This window comes from Medicago sativa, chromosome 8 (genome assembly GCF_051527215.1).
Source record: "Medicago sativa cultivar Bolivia chromosome 8, Bolivia_mono, whole genome shotgun sequence".
Classification (NCBI taxonomy): domain Eukaryota; kingdom Viridiplantae; phylum Streptophyta; class Magnoliopsida; order Fabales; family Fabaceae; genus Medicago; species Medicago sativa.
Window position 1 is genome coordinate 20930558 of NC_140756.1, and position 17073 is coordinate 20947630.

Consider the following 17073-nt stretch of genomic DNA (forward strand, 5'->3'; position numbering starts at 1 on the left):
TTTATCGGAAGATACTAAACTCTCGTAACATAATGTGACAAACCTAATGTTCAAATATTAGCTTCACATAAATAGGATTACCTATTTATGAGGCTCTGATTGATATGTGATGTAATTATGTGTTTATTTTGTTCACTTTTCACAGCTCAACTCACTTAATTGCACAAAATCATTCGATCGACTTACTTCACAAGTTGAACAATCTCAGGGGTCTATAAAAGTAATCACCAAAGTGTTCCAACTTCTTAATAGGCTTGGGCCGAACTTTCAAAGTCCTAACCAAACAACCTAATCTATAAAATTTCTCTTTAAGCATCTTTAATTGCTCATACTAGAGATGCCAAAATTGCATCCATCCGGTCCTAATTTGCGATCTTCTAAGATCAGGAAATAAAGACTTACATCCCGAACCCAAATAAGGAGGTAGGACCTGATACGTTCCCTAAAACACATTCGATAGAACCAAACATAAATTCTTTGAATTTCAACAACAAATAATTTTTCCAGCAACAATTAACTCGCTCATAATTTAACAATACATCATCATTCATAATTTAACATCAATACACCAAAGATTAAAATTCAACAACAATTCAACATTAGTGAAATATAAACACAATATAAAATTACATCAAATTTCTACTAACACTTTGGACAATTATGGTTCAAATGAATCAAAAATTATAACACTCCATCTTTAGATGCTGTCCAGCAAAACATGGACTTCACATCACTATCATTCTTAATTACCATCATCTCTAACATCCACAATTCTTTCACTTCTAAAAAAATTAGTGGTTATTGAATTCTATTGTTGTTGAAATTCAGAGAATTTATACGTGGTTCAATCAAATGTGTTTTATGCAACATATCAGATCTTAACTCTCGATCCAGGTTGAGAGCATAAGTCCTTATCCGTTAGTAAACAAAATTAAAGGTGGATTTTATATTTCGATCCTAAGTGATCATGAAATAGAACTCGACATACGTATTTATTTATTTATTTTTTTACATTTCAAGGTGCCTTAGAACAATCCTGCCATGGTCATGTAGTAACGTTAAAACTCTACCGTCCATTTGAGTCCCACAATGCTTGAGGGACTAGTCTCCGCAGTTGCGCGTGGAGATACCCGGTTAAAAAAAAAAAAAATTAAAGGTGCTTAAAGACCAATTTTCCCTAATCTAATCCATTTCACCCTCATACGGCGTCGTTTCACACACCCCACTCTTCATTCATCTCCCTTTTACCCTTTGCAATTCCTTGTCATTGAAAATGATTGCAGAAGAGTGAAAAAATTTCCCAGTCACAAAAATTGCCAACTCTCACTTTCTCTCTCTTCAATTTCTCACTCATCAAATCCATTTCTCTTCACTCCAAGGTACACGTGTTCATCAATGAAAACACTCTCCGATTCATTTTTTTGCATTTCATTTTAATTGTTCAATTTTTACTATATCTTGATTTAATTCACCTTAATTCGTGTTGAATAATCATGGGTTGTCTTCAAAATTTGTTTTTTTTTTACTTTGTATGTTTTTTTTGTTAGGATAATTGGAAATCTATGTGATGATTACGAGGTTATGAAATTATGAAGTTTAATTATTATTTTTTTCAGTTCAGAAAGAAAAAGTGTTGATTTTTAAATGTTTAATTTTGTGATTTTAATTGATTATTAAAAATAGCTGATTTTTAGGTTAGTGATGTTATTAATTTGGTATTGGACTTGTGATTAAAATACAAGTTGGGAATTAATGTTGATGTTTATGTTTATGTTGGTTTTGAAAAAAATTGTAATAATTTGATAATGTTAATCATTATTGGTAGTTTGGTGCTTTTGAGTAGTAGTACTGAAGTGAGATTATTGATAAGGTTGAGAATAGATTTGTATTTTTAATATGATATTTGCTGAATTATTGAAAGTAACAGGGTTTTAATTTTGAAAAATTTGATGAGGCTTTTCTGGAAAGTGAAAATCTGATTTGGAATGCTGCTTTTAGAGTGTATTACTGAATGGTGTTCAAAAAGGCAAAGTTTAGATTTATGAAGATAGATATACAGCTTTAGATTTAATATTTGATTGATAAAAAATTATGGCTTTTATCACCAGAATTATGGTAGCTAGTTGCATTTTGGGAGAGAGATTCTTCACCCAAATTTAGGGAAAATTATAGGTTTAGAATTTTTTGTGCTTGTGTAATTGTTCCTAAAATTGAGAATGTGATAAATTGATAATTGCAAAATTGTTTATTAAATCAAAGTTAAAATTGATAGATTAGAACCCAATTAAAATTGGTGCTGTTAGTACATAAAAGAGAAAGGAAAAGATAGAAGAAGAATAAGTAGAAAGACTTAAGCCATTACTCTACTTGAGAGTACCAAAGGGAGAGAGGAGATACTTTATCATTTTTCTTCATACCCCTTAGTGATCATCATTTCTCTATTTATGCACAATCCGAGCTTCCTTGATTTTAGGTGTCCATTTACCTCAACCAATAATTTTATGCCAAGTGTATTTTCTCATATGCTATTTTGAATCATAACAGCTTGGTAGGATTTATTGATCATAAAAGTAATTTAGGTAAATGTAAGAGTGATAAGAAGCTATACCGTTTTTAGTGTATGTTTGATTTCACTTTTGTGAGAGGCAAAAGTGAACATAAAAGTGATTTTGACATGTTGCAATCTCGGGTGTAATTGCTTTTCCGAGTGGATTTGAAGTTTGTGATTTGGAACTTTAACCTCTAAACATGATTTGTAGCCTGAAATTGATTGTTCATCACACTTTTACTTGTATGTTTCTAAACATACATCATTTTACATTCAAATCGTTTTTAACCAAAATTGAATTTTTTAAAATCAATTTTCGACACCATAAAACCAAACACGCAACGAAAGAAAAAACTGATGTATTATCTGTGTAAGGTGGGAAAGTTAAAATTAAGGAAGAAATTTGATGATAGTTCCTTTAGTAGAAATCAATATAACCGTATGACCAAAAACAACCATGAAGAATCTACTTCTTAGGAATAATTATGCAATGTTGTACTATTGTACCGCGTTGTTGATGCCAGTATTTGTGCTAAATACAGTGTGGTTGCCATCCATAATTTAAGAACAGCAGTATATATTTGCATGCTGTTAATTTCTGTAATGCATCTGTTGCACATATTAACTTCTTATCCAGGTGCCAAATCTTCATTCTGATATTTGACAAGTTCTTACCTATTTAACTTGCTGCATGATATACTGTGATGCAGATTTGTGTGGCACTGCAAATTCTCCAAGGGACATCGTGCATTTGAGTAATATTGCTCTTGTAACATAATCCTGATTGCAGAAGCCCTTTGAAGGGAGGACATAACCGAGGTTGTATTGTGTCGTAAAGAAACTTCCAATTTTCACATATTTCACAAGTCAAATTGTTCTCCGATGTCAGAAACTGACATGGCAGTTATTAAACCCGAGGTATGATATCTTTCTGTATAAGTGAATATATGATTTTTTTTTTTTTTTAAAAACTATCTAGCCCAATTGTTAAATTTTGTTTAAGGTGTACTTTTTGGTGGTAATGTTAACTTATTCCTTTGTCTTTTACTTATAAACAATTTATTCTGCTTTATATGATTTGTTTCACGTAATATTTAATGGCATCATTGGATGTACAAATAATTTCAATAGGTTTACCATTCCGTGAACCATAATGCATTTATGGCTGTTTAATGGTTCAGTGTTATATTTTTTCCCCATACAAAATTGAATCCCAATCCCCGTTTCAAAAATCACAGATTTTGAAACTGGATGAATAAGTTTGTATTCTATTTTTTATGTTTTATGTGTATTTGTTGACATTTGAAGCTTGTAATTATTAGACGTGACTTTGTGAATACAGATTGTTACTGTGTTTTGCTTTTAAGGAATCAATTTAGCGCTGAAATCACCTTAATCTATTTAAGGATGGTGATTCTAGGGAGGAATCATCTTTTTAAAATTTACAGTTATCCATGCATGATCTGTCAATTAAATAACACGGAGTTTTAAAGTTGAACCCTTCTCGCGTGTGCACACACGAGCACACATTCCAACTATGTAAACATTAGATATGCAAAGCCATCTTGCCTTAGGGCTCAATCAAATCACTACATTATATTCTCTTCGAATCCCTGAGTTTGCTTGGTAGTCTCTTTAATAGTTTATGTGTTCTATTTTCTCTATGACTGTTGTAATGGTTGTGCACTTGTCTTGTCTGGATTCAAAGTGTCCATTTTTATACTTTTAAACTTACCTATCATTGAAGACTTCTCTTTGTTTTACTTTTGGTAATAAAACTGACACTATATTGGTATTTGTTTGTATATCTAGATGATGAAGCCTTATGTGTGGCTTCAAACTTCCGATGAATCAATCCAACAAGTGGAACAAGAGATTGCGATGTTTTGTCCATTTATATGTCAAGAAATATTACAAAAAGGCAATGGAACTTCCAAGAATTGTTCAGTATGTCTTCCTCAACAAGTCAGTCCTGCAATGTTGAGCTTAATTCTTGATTACTGTCGATTTCATCAAGTACTAGGCCGCTCAAACAAGGTTCTTCAATGCTCTTATCTTGTGGATTATATTCTAGACAAGATGACCCTAGTCTGAACAAATATCACAGAATATCTCACTCGGTGATTTTCTTTTGTATAGGAACGGAAGGCTTATGATGAGAAATTCGTTAGGATAGACACAGAGAAGCTCTGTGAGTTGACATCTGCTGCAGACAGCCTTCAGTTAAAGCCATTGGTTGATCTCACCAGTCGTGCTCTTGCTCGAATAATTGAAGGAAGATCACAGGAGGAGATTCGTGATATATTTCATTTGCCTGATGATCTTACAGAGGTGTCTGGTGCTTGTGAGAACTCTGTATGCCGATTATATTTTTTTGGATTTTCAATTTCCATTTCTCACACATTCTTATAATCCAGGAAGAGAAGCTGGAGCCCTTGAGAAACATAACTGATGATCCAAGGATAAGGCTTTTGAACCGCTTGTATGCCAAGAAGAGGAAAGAGCTTAAAGAGCGTGAGAGGATAAAGGTGCTACTCGATTTTTTCAGCACTTTTTATGTATTGTTTCTGTCAAATTTAATTATCATTTGTTAATAACATTTCTGTTTCAACTATTGCCAATGCGAAATGTGAAGATCAATGTTGTCAATGGTGTATGGCACCAACGTGGCAACGTCCTTAGTTTTGTGTCAGATTGCATGGTGTCACCATGTTGAACCAACACAACAATAGCTTGACAATGTTCATTTAGGACATACTTTGTTGGAAAACAGAAACCGAACAACAAAAAAAACCATACAACAATAAAAAGAAGGTGAGTGAATATAAGGAAGCTATAAGTGCTCAGCCTTCTATATCAGAAACTTAGATATACAAAACCCTGGAAGATTTTTATTGTGAAACTGAAATTGAATTTTAGAAATTAGGAGAAAGTAAAATCTAAAAGAGGGCAACTAACGGTAGGTTCATGGAGCTGAAACTGTTAACATTGCGGGATCTATGCATGATTGTAGACAAAATGAGATAGGATTTCTGATCTAATTGATGTTTTCGGCAACAGGACAAATTAAAAGACCTGATTCCCCCTTCAATTTTCAAGCTCTAGTTAAAAAAGAGCAAGATGAGCAATTTTATGTCATTTTACAATACCGTTCCTATTCAAAGATGCACCACGGACCATCGACAACATAGGTCTAGATGTATTGTTGTATCATTTTACATGCCCTAAATTATAAAAAAGTTTTGAAGTTGATCCCTTTCATGTTTCAGAATGTTGAGGCTGAAGAAGAGCATGTAGACGAACGTTCAGTCGATGACCTTTTGTCTTTTATTAATGGAAATGATGGAGGTATTTTGAGCATTTCAGTTCTCATCTTTGTGCACTTCTTGTTTTCATTTTGTAGATTGATTAAATTAAATGTGTAAGATATCATTCCTAATTTGTGCACTTTCTATTTAATGTTACTCCTTGGCCATAAGAAACCCTTTTTAAAAGACGAACATTACTTTCTATCTGATGTTATGAGGAGGCTCAGACAACCGCCCGCTAAAAATGATGTCATTGTAAAATTAAGAGGCTTAGTAGAAGCATTTTTAGATGATAAATTATTCACCAGTCTCAATTTTATGACAGACTAGGCAAAATAGCGCTGGCAAGGACAGTGCAAACATCTGCCCCCTTTTCTATAAGACAAACATTTCAGTTTTCTTTAATATAATATCAGATAAATTGATATAAGAAATATATTTAACATCCCTAACTTTACGATCCCTGACTGGAATAATTTTTATATAAGGTTGTACTTACATCTTGACCGAACTCTGGATTATCAGGGCCATTACCGAAGGGTTATTACCGATAAATTGTTGTGGCAAATTTGTGGGCTACTATAACTAATGTCTTCAGATCATTGAAATTAGAAAAGTAAATAAGAAAATTATTTATAAACCGGATTAAAGTTAACTATTTATAGATACTAGTTTTTATTATCGTGGTGCCAAAGTTCGTTAATGATGTGCTAGTGCCCTTATATTGTCACATCATTTGGGATAAGAAATTTGTATGATTTTTGGGATGTGTATAGCATTGCTAGTTGCATTTTAAAAATATTTGAGATTCTTTTAGGGTCAGACTTGTCTTGTATTTTTCTATATCTTCCTTTTTGACTTCCTGACTGGAGGTGAAGAATTTTGTCACAGATCCGAAGGGGATTAAAACTTCCAAGAATAAAAAGAAGAACCGAAGGAAAAAAGACCAACAGAAGAATTCTTCTTTGAAGGAATCATCTGTACCACATAAGAAGGTTGTTGTAAATGCTACTGTTTTATTTATACACTGCTAAATCATTTGGCACAATGTCAGTGATGAATGAACATAGAGTCTATTGGCCATCACTAAAAAATTAACTGTATACCGCCTTTCTTCCTTCTCTAGGAGGTAAATGGTCATAATATCAGACATCAAAGTTCAGAAGCTGATAGACCGTGTGAGACCTCAAGTTTACACCATACATACGATGATCCTATGGTTGAGTTCGATGATGATGATGACGATATAGATGATGATATAGATGATCCGGTATTAAAAGCAAAAATTGACAGGTGGGTCTATTTTCTGATGCAGTGCTTCACACTGTATTGTTTTCAAAATCTATTTGTTTTTGTATTCTAGCCAGTTAGGTAGTTGTCGTCTGTAGCATCGTTGCATTTGTTTGCCACTATTTTTTTGGACATTAGAAAAATACTATATTTTTTTTCCTCTGCGTAGTCAGCAGCATGTTGAATAGATATTTTAAGGACTAAAACATATGCACAGGACAAGGCACTAGAATGATTAAACTTAATCCTTTTTTTTTTGGATGTTTAAGGAATTGAACATATAACTTCTGCAATCCTGAGCTATAGCTCTAGTAGCAAGTGTTCATGACACTATTTACCTTCCATGTTTTTTACCAGGTCATTTTAGGTAATAAAAGATTTCTCTTTGATATTAAGAAAAGTTTATAGGGCAGTTACACTAAGTGCTTCTAAGATGATGCATGCTAAAATTTATTTTGTCTGTTACTTTGTGATGCAGGGAAGTGGAAGATTTTGCCCGCAGATTAAATTCTAACTGGCCAGAGAGAATAAAAGACTTTTTGTCATCCTCGCAAGAAAGGAAGACGATGCTTTTTACAACCAATGGGAATGGCTTTCTAGGGCGACATACTTGTATGTTTCTGTGTTTCAGTATTTTACCTTTCTAGTTGAACTTCAATAATCAGTTTTTGTCTTGCATAATGGGTATTTTAGATCTCCAACGCCCCATTTTCTCTTTCCTTTTGAATCTCATTCTTGTTTCTTTTTTAACCTTCTGCATTCTGGTCTACTAGTTTTGATGATATGGTTCCAATTTTGGTTTTGCTATTTTCATATACTCAATGCATGTTAGTATGTTCATGTAATCAAGCTGTGCATAGTCAAAATTGTCGTACCATATCCTGTCAACCTGATTAGTGACCATACTGTGCTATTATTTACACACTATTGTTCTTACCTAAATATTTTGTGAATTTGGTAATTTCTGACTGGTCTATACTGTATCGAATAGTGCTTTATTCATTCGTATGTAAAGTCATTTTGTAATAAAGTACTTGGGTTAATTTCATTTGTTTCTCCTGTAGAAATTCTCTAAAATTCATTAACATAATTCCAACTATTATAAGTTATTCACAACTGTTGGAATATAAGAATTATGAAGTATTATATTATATTTTTACGATAATCTTTTTCCATGTTCAGGACTCTGCTTTCATAATGGAAATGAATCCTCTCCGGATGGCCATTGGCTTCAAAATTTTGAGAGATGCTGGCAAGCGCAAGCACAAGGAAATTGTTGCATGTCAGTTGTTTTCTTTCTTTATTTTTGTTTTGTTCTAGGGAAATTTTAATGAGTAACCTTAGGACGCTTGTTAAGGATTCAAAATAAAGTATCAACAGAAAAATAAAGCTCCTCAAGTTTTTTTTTTTTTTTTAAATGGATATTGTGAAATATTTTATTTTTCTTATTCTTTAACAAGTGTCCCTGGCATCTTTTGTTTTGTTTTGTTTTTTGCAGTTCACTTTTATGTGCTTCTTTCTTGTATATGGAATTCTTTTTCCTTCTTTCTACATTTGAATTTCTTTGAACAATAAATAGGAGTTTCAATTGTAATAGTTGAGTTTTTTGTCAAAAAATGTAATAGTTTGAGTTATCGTGTTCGTGTGAATATGTGATCCACATTTACTTTAGAGTATTCATTTTTTTGGTATTGATTTGTGTTGAGAGTTCCACATTTGATTAGATGACTTGAAAATGTGTTTATATAAGGGTGATATATCTTTCAACTTACAAAGTCAATTTTGTAAGTATGAGTTAATCTCAACAAAGTATATCCAAAATCGATTGCACCGCACGCCGTCGGTCACTTGGGCCACACCATAAAATCCAAGGTGAGACGTGAAGAATATCACATTGAATAAAATATAGTCTTGACATTATAAACTGAATAAAATATGGTCTGCAATTATGTTCACAAGGTTGACACATCTCTCATCTGACAAGTTGAATTAGATTCAACTAAAAAATCTGAAGAACTTGAGGTTTTGTTCAATACTACGTGTGATGAGCTGTGTCGAAAGTCTCACATTTACTTTCACATTTATAAATACGACGTGTGTTTATAAGGATGAAATATTTCACATTGTCAAGTCTAACTCCAACTTTAAAAATCTGAAGTTATAACTCATCTAGTCAGGTTTTTGGGTTCAATGGCATGTAATCTAAATATGCAATTTTTGAAGAGGAATGTTATTTGAATTAAAAATTGACAACATATTCGACACCATACAAAACCATACCACTTATTACTATTGATTTGACTTGAGAAAAAAAAAAACTAATTAAAAACAAAATCGTATCTAAACCGTATATAAATGTGTGGTTGGACAACTAAATAGTTGTCCAAATAACTTTTATCTTTCAAACTATAGACAAGCTATAGACTTCAATGTCTATAGACTTCAATGTCTGTACTATTGATTCAAAGGCTTTCATAAAATGAAAAGCAAAAAAAGTGTACAAATAAATATTTTTAACTAACTTGAAATTGAAATCTACTTCACACAACAAGAATAACATGAATGGTAATTAATGTAACATTAATCATCACAATAATATTACATTACAATAGAGTTATGACTCAATAATAAACAACAGCTTTAGTGTAAGCAAACCTTTTATTAGTCTTCCCTCTTTTGAATCGTCGTCTGTGAGGTCATTTTGCGTTGCAAGACTTGAATTTTGAGAAGACTCTCATGGAAGCAAGGCCATCAACTAGAATATTGATTCTCAAATAATCTTCTGACCTCCAACTTGCTATCTCAGAAGAAGAAAAAAATTAATGTTACATCACACAATAGGGTTGTATATATTTTAACTCTAAGCAGCTGATTTGAAGTCCATGCTATCAAATCATTTGGCTGCAGTTTTGTTACAATAACAATGTTACATATACACAATGTTCTAACGGTTGCTATCACTCTCCTATATAAACTAATAGCTAAGATACAAATCTGCTGAAGATCAATGTTGGTTAATTGATTGATTGGTTAACTTCTTCAATATGAGGACAATGCCTTTCTGGTTCTCCTCTTGTCCATAAAATCTTGAGATCGCCTCTCTTCTTTCCCAACGACAAAAAGGTGCCTGCAATTATGATTAAAATGACAATGATTCAGAAAATAAACCAATTTCATGGCATGCAATAAATAAATGTATGCTATTGCTATGTCATGATCACATGGGATGATAACACAAGGACAGTCAATTTTTGTCCAAGAGATGTCAGCTGCTTGGACCAATTTACAGTTTTTTCGGTACACAAGGACCAGTCTACATTATTGCCATCTATTGGAAACTAAAATCAGTAAAAGCATTTTACTTCTTTGTCTGCATCCATCCATATATGTAAATAAGAACTTATTTTGTAACTCTAGCTCATTGAACTCTCAGGCCATGCAGCGTGTTTATTTCGGGAGCTTCTTTTCCCACACGCCCTATAGTTAGTTCGGAAGTACTCCCTCCGGTCACATTTAAAAGCAAAAAGCACTTTTTTAGATACATTGAATACTTAATGTATGTAGTCACATTTATAGGTCAGATACATTAATTATTCAATGTACCTAAAAAGCTACTTTTTGCTTATAAATGTGACCGGAGGGAGTATACTTCTAAGAAAACATTTTTTCTGCGCTCCGAAAGTATACTTTCGGACCAAAACATAGTTTTTCCCTGTCAAGTATACTTCCAAACATCTATGTGGATTTTTAGAAAACGTGGGGAAGGGGGGAGAAGCTCCGGTTATTTTGTAATAAACGAGTAAAGCGACATATAGTTAGCACAACATTCTTTTGGTACATCTTGCAGAATGATTCAACAAAATTTTATATTTGTTGTAATCTGTCCAACACAACTCTTTATTGGCTTGAGACCAAAATGTGAACAGATCATATTAATGGTTGAACCTTTGCATTGTTCATGCAAAGGCAACTTGAACAGCCAATAGAACACAACCAAATAATACATTGAAGCTTAGAATGCCGCCATATGTGTTTACACTTTCAAATTTATGAGTAAGATGGTTATACTATTACTTACCAAGTGTAAATGGGACTATATAGAGCAAAGCTGGCTGGCCATGTCCATCCATCAAGTTTAAAGCGACATATGTGATGAGGAGACCTGCATATTAAAATTCAACGAATAACACATAAGAGAAAGCCGATAACCACAAAGTGAAATAATGATGGAAAAATAAAATTGGTCATCAAATTTGGCGTTTCTAACACTTAGCAACAAAAGTAGAATCAGATTTCGTATTTTTTCGTCTCTAAATTTTTGTCTCTATTTTAACTTTTGCTGGTAGACACCTCCACAAGTGAAGATAGAAATATAAGTAAACATTATACGTTCACATTTTGTCATGAATGTTATCCCCAAATCATGTGTATCATACCTAGACCATAAGCAGTCATTGCCCACACGAAGTATCCAGCTCGGAGGTTCTTCTTTGCCAACCAATCATACCTGTAAAAGTAGTTGTCAATAGACTAGTTATGTTCGCGAACCGTTAACATGATACAGCACAATACAACTGTTTTCTCCATGTACTATTCTTTTTTACATGGAGATTCTATGTGGAGATGTATTTTATGGACGTTTGGAAGAGCGTATGAGTTTATTTTTGACATTATAACGTAGGTAATTGTTTGGAAGAGCTTATTAAAATAGCTTATATTCATAAGCTCACCAAGATAGATTATAGAAACGGCTCATAGAGAGCTATGTCGTGTTTATGGTTGTTCCCTCTTCAATTGTAGAAACAACTTATACTTTTCTGTAATAATAATAATAATAAGCACATATTGAATAAGCACTTGAAAAACATATCTACCCAAACGTCCTCTTTATCATAAAAAAACATAAGTAACACAAGGTGAATAGAAGGCGAGATACATGTATTGTATGATCAATAGATGACCAACCTTAGTGAAAATGCTACTACAAGTCCCGGTAAGATTATGTCCCCGAAACCAATGATGCTGTAACCACCCCAAGGATCAAACAAACGTGGTAACTTGAGAAGCATGGGAATACCGTCTTCTCCACTCTTATCACCTCGAGCTACCTGTACAGAGAAAATGTCACACTAATTTTAAGGCCAAACTAATTTATTTGGGTTGGAATGCCACTTGTATAGAATAATTTAGGAGAGAGAGCTTCATTCAAAACACTCACCACTATCATCACACTCTCATGAAACCACCATTTAGAGACGAACACCCATAAGATGTCATATAGGAAAGCACAACTGAGAAGAACAGTCCCAACCTGATCCAGAGAAGGAAGTATATGTGAAAGTGTCTTTCATAATAAAAATCCATTAGTATCAAGCAAAGCTATCACATCAACATTTTATCGGTTTAGCTGTTCATAAATGGTGCATGTTCTTAAATCCAAGAGTATCACAAACATGTAAATGCAGAGATAATGCCCTAGGGTTGACTTTGGAGTCATACCTTGAGATTTGGTATGCGAACAATCTGAAGAACTGTAATGATCAACGCGATACCCTGAATGACAGTCATAAGAAATATAGACAACAGTATTACATAAAAATCTAGGATTTTCTTTTTACTAAAAGATAAAGTGACATTAATAAAACTATTCTTACTAGAATATCTTGACCAATCCACGCATATGATGCTTGTCGTTTAACCGCCCAAACCACCGCAAATACTATGCAGAAGGGAGTAACAGCAAGTGTCAGATATGGAACGGCTCCAAAGAACGGTATCTTCACGTATGTTTGTGCAGGATATTGAAACCATCTGAAACTACAACAATACTGCTGTCAATTTGGATAGAAATAATAGGACAAACCTCATAATCTACAACAACAAACTTCAAGGATAAACGACTTACCATGATAATAGAGCCGCCAGACAAGTTTGTAGACCCTTAAAGCATATGAACATACAAATATTAGAGGGAGAGACAAACTGTAATCAACATGAACAAAGTCGAAAACAAGATTAACTCACCTCTATTCCTCCAATGCAAAAAAGAACCACCAGAACTTCAAGAAACCAGAATGACATTAATTTGTACAGCATAACCAAGAAACAAGAAGCAAGCACGACAAATAAAATTGCTGCTGTAGTACTGATTTCCACGTAACCACGAGAACCAACACTTTCGGCAACATATTCATCTGAAGCATCCTGCAACCATAAAAGTAATTCATATATCAGTAACCAAATTAACGAGTGTATAAATATGAGCAGAAATACTCCTTAACATAAAAAACACTTTCTCCCGGTTATTGTTTGTCTCTATTTTGCTAAAACAAATATCTTATCCTCGCGATCATTGCATTCGTTCTTTCTTCACTCTATCTTTTAGTATGAAAAATTGGCATGAAAAGAAACTAGGTAACCTTCAAAAGCTTCTCTTGCTCAATAGCAGCTTCTCTGGCAGTCCAAGCAGACCAATAAGAAGCACATAAAATGGTACCGACAGCCATAAGCCACAAAAACACTTCCGCAACATCAACCAATGGACGAAGTGGAGAGTATAACTGTATGGACACTTTGGAAAGAATTGTACATGCAATAGAACAAAGGGTATCAAAACATAAAGTAATCATTTCAATAAATAAATTTTCCTATTCCAAAGAAAAGCAACAACTAATTACAACATAAGTGACAGTTCCGAGAAAGTTGAGCATACCTATGGAGTTATTTTGTATGTGTCTTTCCAAGTTCAATCCAGCATCTTGTGGAAGCATAACGGCAGGTATTCCAATATCAACATCAGTTTCATTTTCCTCACAAACCATCTTGAAAAGTTCTGTACAGTAACATACAATCGTTTCTTAAAAAAAAGACCATAGCGTAAATTAAATATTCAACGCATTGATTGGAAATTTTCGGCACCTATGATCCTGAAGATCACTAATTGACAAATGAAGAACAAAATATAATATAAGATCCCAAAAATCATTAAAATAAAAATCAGAACAGAACAAAAACACATAAACACCTGTGCGATAATTTATAATGAGAATGGCCGAAGCACCGGCTTCATCAGCTATATTTGCCTTGGTTGTGAAACTACATTTTCCTTGGTGCACCAAAATGATCTCATTGGTGAGCTAACAACAGTGAAAAGCAAAACAAATTAATAACAGATTAACGAAATACTTTCAAATAATAAAGCTTTCGATCTTGACAATATGCTTCACAATTCGGTAAAGTTGCATTTGGCAAATTCTATGGTTTAAAAAAGAACTCAAAATACCTTATTCTTAGGCTTGCTGCAACAATCAGGAGGATCAGCCATGACAACTCTAGTATGATTGGCATGTTTTTCTTTTGATTCCAATGTAGGACCAAATCTTGCACCGACACCAACATATTCGGCGTTTTCCACACCATCAATCCAAGTTGGGACTTTGACCTAACAGAACATTTTGTTAGCAACAAACCACATTGCATAGAAGTATACTTCAAATTCAAGAAACCATAAGCCAGTACATTTGCAGATTTTGTTTTTCCGAGTCAGTACATGAAATATATTGTTCCAATTACCTAACTATTATTGCCTCGATCTTGGTTAAATTCAAGCAATCATATCATTTTCAATAACAGGAGAAAGAGAATTTTAATTGAGCATACATCACACAAGGATAAAATAAAGTCTAATTATTTTGATATAAGCTATAAGTTGCTTTCTTAAGCTATTTTAGAGAATTTATGAAAGTAAGCTGAAAACAATATCACAAGCTATTTTCATAAGTTCTCCCAAATAGTCTCACAAGAACTTATTTCAGTAGATAAGCTCAAATAAGTCAATTCAAATCTGAAAGCTCAAACATCAAGTACCAAAAACAATTATAAAATAATTAATCCCACCAAACAGTCCAATTTTTCTTTCCTCAATTAAAAAATGATTTTTTTACTATGATTTCCAAATCTCTTGACTGTTCCAACAGTTTCTAAGCAAGCAAAAAACAAAACCAAGATCAAAATCACACATAAAAAACATTTTTTTAAACAATTCATATATGAAGAATAAAAAATTTGGTACCAGAACAAAGTTATTCTCACAACCAGGCCTTGTAGGAGCAACATCATCATGATGAACTATATCACCAGCCAAAACCAAAGACACACCAAACAGAAACACATATACTACAATATTACTATATATAACTCCCAATGAAACCATTCTAAGAATTAAGATTCTTGAATGAAAAACTTAGGAAGAAGAATTAAAGAAAGCAAATAAAGTTTTTTTTTTATATTTGTTTGGAGAGAAAATAAAGGAAGATAGTGAGAAAGTTAGGAGAAGGAAGTGACGGTGGAGAGAGAAAAAAAAGAGCAGAATCTATTAATGTTAATAATTTGGTTTCATAAGTTTTTGTTTTGTTGTTTGTACTATGTAATGTAGGAATAAGGAAAAACAGTGAGTTTGTGGTAACTATTTGAGTTTAACTATGTAGATTTTGTAGTGCAATGCTGATGATGCTCACTTGCTTGTGTCGGCCACGTGTTTTATTCTGTATGTGTGAATTTACTTACTTTGTGATTTCTACTTTGGCTTGAAAATAAAAACTTTATAAACACTTGTATTATTGGAAATATTCAGTTAAATTGTGAAATAGTAGATGATTATGTTGTATTTTTATTTGTTTGTGATTTAGATATAATAGTTTAATTTTCATTTTTCTTGTTTAGTCTTGTCTTTGATAAGATCGGGACGCGTTGTTACTCGTACATTCTTTCGTTTTTTTTTTTTGTTATGTTCAGTCTCAAGTCCAAATCAAAATTATTTTAGTCAATAGAGTTGACTTGATATTAGTTTGAGTATTTTCAAACATTTTCAAAGGTTGATATTTTATTAGTTTGAGTCTTTTTTATGAGTATTTTCCAAATACTAAGGTTGATATTAGTTTGAGTATTTTCCAAATCAAACATTTTGAAGCAAGAACAAGTATTGTTAATTAATGGAGTATCACTATCATATCATATCATATCATATCATATCATATCATATGAGTAATAAAAAATTAAGAAAATGGAAGATGTTAAATTAGATATAATAAACAATAATCAACAGTGTCGACCGGAAAGAAACAAGGGTATCAAGACTTTAATTGTTGTTTATGTTGCTGTCGTGTCGTACGGTGGTCCTTGAATATGCCCACTTTCTTTGGCGTTTGTTTGTGAAGGAAGGAAGCCATGTGGACCACTTTTCAATTTTCATCCCAAATTACCTACGAGAACAGGTACTCCCTTTACATCTAAATATAAAACAAGATTTTATTTTCATGTTTTTTTGAACATTTGATGTAGATAGATATTACTTAATTATTCTATGAATCTAAAATAAATCTTTTCTTATATTTGAGATGGGAGAAAGTATAGTTTTAACAAGTGAACTTAGGGGTGTATATTAGATTGAGATCTTACAAGATATTTTAAAAAGCTTTTTTTGTGATATTTTGTATTTAGTCAAATCTTTTAACAAATGAAAATAAATCTCATGCTATTTAATCAAAATTATAAATACTCTTTAAAGAGTGTATCAAAATTCGGAGATATTCCAAAGATATTTTTGAACAACTATGTATAAAAAAATATTCATACTTTGATGAATTATTTTATAGAATGAATGTTATGAGATTTTTTATTAGTTGAATTTTACATGGTCAACAATAACAACAATTCTTGATAAGAATGTTCATTCATTTTGGATATAAGAAAAAATAATTATGTTGCTCAATTATTTATTTTATTAGAATTTGTTTCATTGGAATACAAAGATTAATGTAATGGGAGAATAAAACTAAAATAACTAAAAGCCTTTCATGTGCGCCATGGTGGACAATAACTATTCACTGTTATATCAAACAGTCCAACTAAATCTTATCATAATCTCTC

General features: G+C 32.5%; 2 protein-coding genes across 3 annotated transcripts; one reads left to right on the plus strand and one right to left on the minus strand.

The window, feature by feature from the left end:
* The first annotated feature begins 1266 nt into the window (after positions 1-1266).
* On the plus strand, positions 1267-8837 carry LOC146897735 (SKP1-like protein 21). Of its 2 annotated transcripts, XR_015023358.1 has the most exons (11): positions 1267-1379; positions 3259-3466; positions 4361-4585; positions 4688-4879; positions 4966-5076; positions 5818-5896; positions 6748-6851; positions 6983-7149; positions 7416-7513; positions 7625-7758; positions 8329-8837. XR_015023358.1 is itself a non-coding variant. In XM_085737447.1 (10 exons), coding segments are annotated over exons 2-10 (1050 nt in total). In that variant the 5' UTR covers positions 1267-1379; positions 3259-3430; the 3' UTR covers positions 8331-8837. The 2 variants fall into 2 exon arrangements, 1 of the variants encoding a protein (XP_085593573.1); XM_085737447.1 differs by lacking the exon at positions 7416-7513.
* Positions 8838-9700: 863 nt separating this feature from the next.
* Positions 9701-15492, minus strand: SPPL4 (SIGNAL PEPTIDE PEPTIDASE-LIKE 4). The gene is made up of 14 exons (XM_085737446.1): positions 15218-15492; positions 14429-14587; positions 14171-14282; positions 13859-13978; positions 13566-13717; positions 13171-13350; positions 13052-13086; positions 12801-12963; positions 12646-12699; positions 12365-12457; positions 12112-12254; positions 11583-11653; positions 11225-11308; positions 9701-10273 (listed from the first exon to the last, which is right to left on the minus strand). Exons 1-14 carry the CDS (start codon positions 15356-15358, stop codon positions 10161-10163), a joined length of 1620 nt encoding a protein of 539 aa, XP_085593572.1. The 5' UTR covers positions 15359-15492; the 3' UTR covers positions 9701-10160.
* Positions 15493-17073: the final 1581 nt, after the last annotated feature.

What these genes read in the sequence shown, in the direction of transcription:
- LOC146897735 (XM_085737447.1), top strand. Translation starts at nt 3,431, where the DNA reads ATGTCAGAAACTGACATGGCAGTTATTAAACCCGAG. An exon ending in TACTAGGCCGCTCAAACAAG is followed by an intron (nt 4,586 to 4,687) that starts GTTCTTCAATGC and finishes TCTTTTGTATAG; the next exon opens with GAACGGAAGGCTTATGATGA. An exon ending in TTAAAAGCAAAAATTGACAG is followed by an intron (nt 7,150 to 7,624) that starts GTGGGTCTATTT and finishes TTTGTGATGCAG; the next exon opens with GGAAGTGGAAGATTTTGCCC.
- SPPL4 (XM_085737446.1), bottom strand. Translation starts at nt 15,358, where the DNA reads ATGGTTTCATTGGGAGTTATATATAGTAATATTGTAGTATATGTGTTT. An exon ending in CATACAAAATAACTCCATAG is followed by an intron (nt 13,718 to 13,858) that starts GTATGCTCAACT and finishes TTCTTTCCAAAG; the next exon opens with TGTCCATACAGTTATACTCT. An exon ending in TTCGCATACCAAATCTCAAG is followed by an intron (nt 12,458 to 12,645) that starts GTATGACTCCAA and finishes TCTCTGGATCAG; the next exon opens with GTTGGGACTGTTCTTCTCAG.